Here is a 9,157-nt window from a genome sequence, read left to right as displayed (position 1 = left end):
CGAGCTACTTTGGGTGAGATGGGCGACCGCTCCATCACAGTCAACATGCTGAGTGAACCTGGAGCAGTCAATGGAGCACAAATTTGAATCTCACTTCATCATTGATGCTGAGTTAACTCACGATTAATGGCAAGTCATTTTGTGTCTCGTCTAAATGTATGTGTTTATAAGCACCAGAGTGGCAATAATGTTTACAATGTGATGTTTTTAGAACATTGTTGATCCTCTTCAGTCTGAGGTTATTCTAAAGAATGTTCTTGACAGTGTCTGTTCAGTTGAGTTGTTGTAGTTACCAAGTGGTTGCGTGAGGAATGACTTATTGGCCACTCAAAATGTGTGCCTTTTATCGCGAGTTAACCCAGCTGTTTGGTGTGATTTACAGATTAAAAAAATGTAATCTGTTGTTGTTTGGGGTGGAGTTTGTGTGTATATATATATCGCAGCTCCTGCTTTGCTATACTGTACTACAGTTCTACACTCGTCCCACAATAGTCACTCGCAGGAAGTGTAAAGCTTCCACTCCTGTGTCTGTTGCGGACACCACTCCTTCTCGGATGACCGGTGCCAGCGATGAAGACTTCAGTACTCATAAATGACCAGACGACTGCCAACATTTTCAGTAGTTTTATTGAAAAATGCCTCTTCTGTTTCAGAAATAAATAAGAAAATAAGGCTGTGTGGAATTCACAATATGTGCAGTTCAAACATGAGAAAAGCATTTCCACTTTTTGCAACCAAATCCAACTGCAGTGACGTAAGAATACTAAATATACAACATGCAATTCCACAACTGGTAGAAAAAAAAAAATTACAATCAATCGGCTTTTTTATGACAAACAGGGGGGTTGTAAATTGAATTAATCGCTTTAAGGGTTTCTCTCATGGTAGTGCATTAAAGATGGATAGAAACTGGCAGGTATAATACAAGCAGACAGAATCAAGCACACAGGTTTGCTCAATTTTCTCAAAAAATATATAGATATAACCAGGGTGTCAAACCCTTATAAGTACTTTTTTTTATTTCCGACTACCACTTCATCCTATGGTTGAGGCTCTGCGAACATTGTGGCTATGAGCTTTGCGTTTTGTCTCTGGGTAGCGACCTCTGTCTCCGCTGGTTTCGGGACTGAATGGCCTCAAACTCTGCTGCTGGCTCCACAGGTATAGACACTACATCAGGTTCAGGCTGGAAGCGGCCGGCTAGAAAATATCCGGGATGGCCAATCAAAAACCACTTTCACATGCACAATTTAAATTATATTGCACTATGGACTTCCTAAAAATGCCCTGTGTCAGCACAAAAAAAACCTTCCTGCTTCGAATAATATAGAACTAGATACTGGAAACTTTCAAATGGACACATTAGATATGAAATATAATAACCAGATGCTACTAGAAAAGACAGGAAAATCAACATTTAGCACCATTTTGATCGACAAAAAAACATGATTAACAACATGCTTCAGTCTGGTTTGTAAACAGAGGTTATGTTGGTGGTAAGTAAGCAGAGGGTTACGAGGCACAAGCTCAAGTTATTTTTAGTAAAAATGTCCCGCTTCATACATCATTTACAAGGCACACATTAGTTTATATACACCTTGACTTTCAGCTTTGGTTAGTAGGAGTTTTGTATCGCTGGGTTTTGTCGGAACATGCTCCTTCCTCGGTAGAAAAGTCTCTTATTTTTCCCCCTCTACGGTTTGTAGATGCAAACAGACCAGCAGGTTGCCATCACTGAAGTTTGTAGCTGTGAGATGATGTTAGTCCACTCCAATTTCTTTTGTCTTGTTTTAACGTTCATTAGTTATGTCCAGGATGTTTGTGCCTCACAGCAAAAGGGCAAACATCTGAGAGTCAGGACGACTTAGAGGGTTTATTAACCTGGAAATAGGTCAAAGAAGGTGTGAGTATTCACGCTGCAACACAGTATCAGCACAATATTGACTGGTCACATGAGTGGCTAGCTATAGTGGTGTGAACATGCACGTGTGAAACGTGCGGAGATGCATTTGGAATGAGTATAACTCCTCCCTCCCCCGAGACAGGCATTTTTTATTGTCATTATTTCGCATATTTAAGTCAGTTTCAGGTCAAATTGTTTCATTTTGTAGGAGAATAGCAGAGGTCTAAAAGGAGAATTTATATATATGTATATGTATATATATATATTTATATATATATATATATTTTTTTTTTTTTTTAATTTATGTAGAAAAATTCGACAACATTGGAATCCATAAGTATGGCCTTTTCTTCAGCAACAAACAGTCAGGTCAAAAAAAAAAAAAAATATATATATATATATGTTGCTCAAGAAAAGGCCATACTTATGGATTCCAACGTTGTAGAATTTTTCTACATAAATACAAATAAAAATAAAAATAAGTATGGCCTTTTCTTGAGCGACATATATATATATATATATATATATATATATATATATATATAGTTTGTTGCTCAAGAAAAGGCCATACTTATGGATTCCAACGTTGTAGAATTTTTCTACATAAATAAAAATAAAAATAAAAATAAAAATGTTTCAATAACATTTTAGATACATGTAATTGATAGGTGAGAACAGTGCATCTACTAGCATTTCTTGCACACCTCTCCTCTTTTCTCCTCTACACAAACCTCTGTCTCCTTCGGTTTGCACTTGAAAAAACACTAAGCCTCACTTCCAGCCCACTCATATCAGGAGGATTAAAGGAGGGTCAAATGTCCGACTTCATGTGGATGCATCTCCACACGTTACCGATTCCAGAGAAGTGGGTGTGAATATAAGATGCGTGTGAGTCATGTGCAAACTTTTAGTTGTCTTCTGTCTCATGCCGCTCAGGTGCTGACTCTACCTGTGTATCCTTGACCGTTGTAGGGAATGCCAACACACTGAGAGGAGTCGCAATATCCAGGAGGGCCCGGTGGTCCCCGAACCCCGGGAGTACCCTGACGACCGGGAGGGCCGCGGGACCCGGCGGAGCCAGAGGGACCTGGGGGTCCTGTCCTGGACTCTCCTGGAGGCCCTGCGGAGAGGAAGCAGTACCAGAATGAGCGGCTGACATCACGTATAAATCCTCTGTGGTCACTGCTGTGGTGTAAACATTACAATAGCTCAATTACAAAGCAGCAGAAGTGGAGATTGACCCCCCCCCCTCCTCCACCTCCCCCGTCCTCTTCTCACCACCACCACCACCAGTCTTGATGTCTAGACAGTGAAAACTCAGGATGGAATTTTTCCCCTCTCTTAAGTGAGCCCATGTGTTGTCAATGAAGGCTCATTGTACAACAATCTGATTCGCTAACACAAACACGAGCGCTCGCACACACACAGCAGCCACTTCCTCCCCGCGGTCTCTCGTTTCTCACTTCATTAGAAAAAAACAAGCATGTCAGTGTTTGCTGTTTGTGCCGTCCACGTCACCGAAACTTCCTGTGGAAAGATAGCTGGCTTACCCAGCTGTCAGTCATAATTCCATCCAGAGCAAGAAGCCAGAAGTCGGTGCCACTGACTTCAACGGTCAAGTAAGTCAAGCTTTGTTGGAAATGTTTTGACAGCTACACCTGCACAGTTCAGATTTCTCGATTCACGTCTTGAATCATTTATTTCAGAATTGAACTCTAGTCATTCCCAAAAAGTCACTTTATTTCTGCCTTAAAAAGTATGATTTGTCGAAACGCATCATGATATTTGTGTTATTTGTTAGTGAGCTAGTTGAAAAACTCACATGAACGCACCACATTGCCACTAAAAAACAGTTTTAAAAGTGAAACTGAATTGGCTGTTCTTCTTAAACAACTGTTTCTTAAAAAAAATAAGGGGCTCATATTTTGGCGATGTCAAAAAAAGTTATATCGTACCTCAACAATGATCTTTGTTTTTCATGTTAAAGTCAAAGTTGGGCCCTTTCTGGGAGCATGTGAACACACCACCAGGAAGTCTACAAATGTATTTACGTAAAAGCCCACCCTCCGTCCCAGAAATATTACAAAATAAAAAAGTGTATTTTTAAGTTAGCAATATTTGTAATATATTTGAAGTCTAAAATAGACTTTTCTATATTGTTATCATGTGGTGATGAACTCCTAATCCCCGAGTAAGTCAATCGTGGAGTCATTTCTTGGTATGGTTATGTAGCTCAATCATTCCATAAGGTAAAGCAAAATCCTTTTCCACGAATGCGTTTCAAACCTGCTGAGAAGCAACACGATATAAATCTCAGGAATCGGCTCCAATCAAAAGACTAGGACTGAAGGTATATTTTGACTTCTTGCTGAAATGTCATTTTCATCAGACAAAAGGGAATACTCAGTGACCTGGAGAGTTCTACCCAAAGGCTATGAAAACATCTCCGGGCTGAGCTGGAATTCAGTTAGAGGACCAGTAGCAGTAGGTGTCCAGCGTTTCGTCTGCAGCTGGGGTTAAACAGAGCAGCAGAAAGCGCAGTTACCTGGTGGCCCGGTTGCACCTCTCTGTCCTCTGATCCCGTTGCCTGGAGATCCTCGCTCTCCCTTCTCTCCTGGCATTCCTGCATAAACCAGGGCAGGAATCAGTCTGACAGCATGAGTTTGAAAACAATATGACAGCGAAGTGTGTTATCTTGACCTCAACTGTCTCATCTGCTGAGTTTGAGGCCCGTTCTGCAGCACCACCCTCCCCACTGAGTCTCACCACCAGAACTTACCTCTTTCTCCTTGATTCCCAGGAAGTCCTGGGCTTCCAGGGAATCCATTCCTGCCGGTTTGTCCTGGCTCTCCCCGTGCACCAGGTTCTCCGGGAGGTCCAGCTGGTCCTGGTGGTCCAGGGGAATTGCTTCTATATCCGGAGGGAATCTGGTTGATCATGTGGTCGAAACGGCTCATCTGACCTGTGAAAAGAAAGATCTCAGAGCTGCTCTCCATCTGGTGGACCTCCAACTAACTGTGAAGACTTACTGTTGACAAGTTGTTCGCAGACTTGTCTTGCGATGGTGCGCATCATGTTCTGGGACGCCATGTCTCCCTGAAAGATGGAGGAATAAACTGTTAGGTTTGAGGAGCTATGACTCATCCAGAGAAACTATGGGAGGACGACCACAGAACGATGGCACTGATGATCAAAGGAGGCTTTAACCAAGACACTTCCAGAGAAGAATCGCCACTGAAACCTTCTTCAGGTCATGGTTCTCATCTCTAGCGCATACAACATGTCAATAACTCGTGATGTCAAGACACGCACAACCCAGTCAAGACCTGGCATGCACTGGGCCATGAAGGCCTTGCATCTGAACTCTGACTTGGGTATCACGTTTTGCACACGTGCGCTGCAGGACTGAACCCAGGTGAGCTCAAATAAGGCTCCACTGAAGACATGAGAAATGAAGAAGCGTGACAGGACTTGACCACAGGTGACTAACTTGGACTTGGGCACTGAGGACTAATTGAATAATCCCCTTGCACATATGAGTGTCGTGTCCTCTAAACTCATGTCCAGCAATGAGCCTCCTCTCAACTCGAGCAGTGTAACTTGGCAAGGCATCGACTATTTCTTCTGAAGGCCAAAAGAAACACTTCATCAACCACTTCCTCAGAAACGCCTTGCTTCTCTCCGACTGCTGCTCATCATACTGGAAAAGATGCAAACAGACAAGCTTGCTTGCTAAAATAGCTGCTTTTAAAATAAACTTGCTTGAAACCTTCACGTCTTTCCTGCCGTGACTGGGACCCACGTCGTGGTTGCGTAAATGTGACGGGATTTGGATTACTGGTCGAGTTGACAAACAAAAATGAGTCCAAGGACTTGTGTCTCGGTGCGACCTTGTTTAGGAGAAGTGAATAAAAGCATACACACCCTCTCTCCTTTCTCTCCTTTGAGGCCAACTGGTCCCTGTGAATGAGAGCAGGATGTTTAAGGATCATTGTCCTTGGTTGGGGCCCAATATTGCACTGACGTGTGTCAGGATTCCATACGTACAGGGATCCCTGGTTCTCCTTGTTTTCCTGGTTTGCCAGTGATTCCGGGCACACCTGGATTTCCAGGACTTCCCTGAGAAGGAGAGAAAACAGATATTTGTCTTGCATTACTCATCACTAATCATAATTACAGCGTTTAACTCCTGCCCCCTGTTAACTGTTGCGTAACAAGGCTTTGGTCTGGGTGCTTTGACATCTGCAGCCGGGAACGTGCGGTTGCCAAAACGGGGGATGGAGAGGCACACGTGCATCAACACACGCTGCTGCTAATAGACGGTATAGCGCATGGGAAGGATGCTGGCAAGGCGCCCACTGGCACTCTGGACGGATTAAGTCGATTCAGACCTCCGCAAACCACAAAGAGGATGAAAATGAGCTCCATACAGCGTCAATGTTGGAGCGGAGGGGCCCGAGGACCACAGTCTGCTATTTTCACGTGCCGTTCCAGCAGAGTGGGGCCAGTAATCGTCCCAGATATATCAGGATACTAATCATGCTCGGAGGAATATTTATTTGGCTCTTTGATGGGCAAAACAGAAGCAAACACTCACCATGGGCCCTGGTGGGCCTCGAGGTCCAGATGGTCCCTCCTTTCCTGGTGGCCCCTGTGCAGAATCAACACACAATCACACGTGTGTTACAGCACGCTGGGGAAGCTGTCCATGCAATACATCAGTGTCAAGCCCTCGACACCGGTCGGGTTTGAAGGTAGCTTGTTTAGTTATTTTGGCTGACACGAGTGAGAACAGACAGCGCAAAACTTACGCACAACAGCAGCACTGCACACCCGCATTTGAAACAGCTCTACATTAAGCAGACATGGCAGGGGATCTTACCCTCACTCCACTGGGTCCAACTGGGCCAAGAGGACCACGTTGTCCTGGAGAGCCCTGAGAAACACAATAAGAAACCGCATGTTTAGAAAGGTCTAACAGCTTTTGCCAGTGCAAATGGGCTCTCTAAGCTAAACTGCTGTTGCACCCTGTGTTTTGACTGTCACTCTCACTCCCAAACAAACCCCGGACACTGAAGCCGCCTCTGTCTAGTGTTACACAAAGACTTGGAAGGGCACTTCTCACTGTAAATTCGGATGACAGCCAATGTGGTCAAACTAAACAGTGAGCTGAGAACTCACCCTGAGGTTGTGTTGAGCAAACCTGGTAGTAAAAAAATAAAGATTTCATACAGCAAAAGCTTCAAAGGCACGCAGCTCAAGTGGTTCCTCACTACTGCAAGCATCCTATTTTTCTTCAGTGACATGAGATTTTGTGGAATCACTTGCAGATTTGAATCAACTGGATGCCACAAGCTGCTATTGTTACATGCTGGAGGTTCTCCGTGGCACATGGTAGCTTTAATTGTTTATTACCACCAATCGAATTGAAGCTTGGCAGAGGAAGTGCGTTGATGCTGCCAAGACTGCTTCAACTGAATTATCTAAAGGGCAATCGAAACCAAAATTTGACTCAACTTGAATCCAAACTGTTTTTCATTAAAGGAGTGGAACTCTGCTTTTGTTCAGACTGAACTCTGTTCCTGAATTAGCTTGTGAGGGCAGCTCTGGGAATGTAGCATGTGAAAACTGAAAGGCGAGAAGTTTCTCCTGAGTCAGACAGATCTTCAGTTACTAGTCCGGAGCGAACATGTTCCATTCCCTATCCCCCCGTGGAACACCCGTCGACGCTTCATAATAATTTAAGTGCATCACATTGTCAATCATCTGTCTGAGTGGAGAGTGGGGGGGGGGCGTCCCAGAGGAAGGCTTGGTAAACCTCCTCCTCCAAGTGTGGTTTAGATTTTGCTGCGTGGACTGAATCCAGCCTGCAGTAGCAATGCTTCTGTCTGTTGATACTCTCCTGTTTCCTTTTCATAAACCACAAAATGAGAGGAACAAACTTACTGGCAGACCAGGCAGGCCCGGGTCTCCTCGGTCTCCCTTTGGTCCGGGGCGACCCTTAAAGAGAATGGGGTTTAGACGATGCCGGTCATTGAATCTTTGTTTCAGAAAAGACAATGTAGGGGCCACAAACACACAATAACTTGAAAATGGATGTGGGTCACTTTAGAGTCACTTACTGGTTCTCCAGGTAGGGAAAGTCCATTGGGTCCCTGTGGGCCCGGTGGTCCCATAGGTCCTGCAAGACCTGGCTCGCCACGTGGACCCATTGAACCCTGTTAAATGAACAGATAAAATCGAGTCGCCATGAATCCATGAGAATGACATTAACCTTTATTTAAAGGACAGAAGGGCTCCAATAGATTCTGTCAAAACGCAACACAGCAACCAGTAATATAGTCATGATTTACTTTGTGGAAGCACATAATGCTGTCAGCCACTATTGCTCTGTGTCTGAGTTTGGCTCATCCACTGTATGCACAACGTGTCCAAGAGAATAACTTTAAAGGTTACGAGATGAAATAAGACCGTGAAAGTATGTTTGAGATCAGTTGAGACATCGTGTTCCCAGAGTCTTGAAATATCTATAAAAGGAAGTGATGTGAAGTCGTGGTATTATGGGCCTAAAATGGAAATCATCTTCCGTGATCCGGCGAGAAGCAATAGAGTAACCGTCAATGTAAATATGCTGATGGATTTTACTTACAGCTGCACCTGTATCCCCTCGATCACCACGTGGTCCCTTAGAACCTGGGCTTCCCTGAAAAAGGCCAGGAACACAGTGTAAGTGTAGATGTTCCTTAAACCCCCCAAATCTTCTGAAGCCCTCACTGAGGTCAAAGAAGCAGACACCAAGACACATTTGAGACAGCAAGAAATACACTTTTTCCAACTGGCATTTATCTTTTCACACGTCTTCCTACGCCAACATTTCATCACTACTGCTCTCATCCATCTTCAAAGGAAAAAAAAAATACAGCCCTCCTGGTGCCGGGCTGCTTTATCGTCCTTCTGTCATTAGCAGGCATGGGAATATCATCATCGTCAAAACGGGTCTGAGAAAAGCATCTTTTAGTGAGAGGAAGACTGGGACTGATGTCCTCACCGAAGGTCCAGGAGGCCCCTGAGGGCCGATGCTGTCCTGTGTGCATGTGCAGGAGTGGGGGAGGGCTGGGCACTTCGCCTCGTCTCTCTGGAAAGGAGAAAAACAAATGAGAACAAACAATCGCAATGGCAGATGCGTTCGATGCGGTTTCGAAATCATTTCAAGGAGATGAGCAGGTTTTAAAAGTAGTGATCATGACGGTCAGC

The 9,157-nt window shown here is 44.2% G+C and overlaps 1 protein-coding gene across 6 annotated transcripts in view; it reads right to left on the bottom strand.

The window, feature by feature from the left end:
* Positions 1-609: 609 nt before the first annotated feature.
* col12a1a (collagen, type XII, alpha 1a) overlaps positions 610-9,157 on the bottom strand; it is a 52,688-nt gene continuing 44,140 nt past the window's right edge. For 5 of the 6 annotated variants that reach the window (XM_053845074.1, XM_053845077.1, XM_053845071.1 and 2 more), the window contains 13 exons: positions 8,952-9,038; positions 8,553-8,606; positions 8,026-8,121; positions 7,850-7,903; positions 6,786-6,839; positions 6,501-6,554; positions 5,951-6,022; positions 5,828-5,863; positions 4,933-4,999; positions 4,683-4,865; positions 4,449-4,526; positions 2,853-3,023; positions 610-1,200 (listed from right to left, as the gene is read on the bottom strand). In XM_053845074.1, the coding sequence (XP_053701049.1) occupies positions 1,070-1,200; positions 2,853-3,023; positions 4,449-4,526; positions 4,683-4,865; positions 4,933-4,999; positions 5,828-5,863; positions 5,951-6,022; positions 6,501-6,554; positions 6,786-6,839; positions 7,850-7,903; positions 8,026-8,121; positions 8,553-8,606; positions 8,952-9,038 (1,137 nt within the window). In that variant the 3' untranslated portion in view covers positions 610-1,069. Of the gene's footprint in view, positions 1,882-2,852; positions 3,024-4,448; positions 4,527-4,682; positions 4,866-4,932; positions 5,000-5,827; positions 5,864-5,950; positions 6,023-6,500; positions 6,555-6,785; positions 6,840-7,849; positions 7,904-8,025; positions 8,122-8,552; positions 8,607-8,951; positions 9,039-9,157 lie in introns of all 6 variants that reach the window. The other variant, XM_053845075.1, reaches the window with a different exon arrangement.

This window comes from Synchiropus splendidus, chromosome 16 (assembly GCF_027744825.2).
Source record: "Synchiropus splendidus isolate RoL2022-P1 chromosome 16, RoL_Sspl_1.0, whole genome shotgun sequence".
Lineage (NCBI taxonomy): Eukaryota > Metazoa > Chordata > Actinopteri > Syngnathiformes > Callionymidae > Synchiropus > Synchiropus splendidus.
The sequence above is the reverse complement of the archived record's forward strand: the minus strand, read 5'-3'. Positions and strand labels throughout refer to the sequence as shown.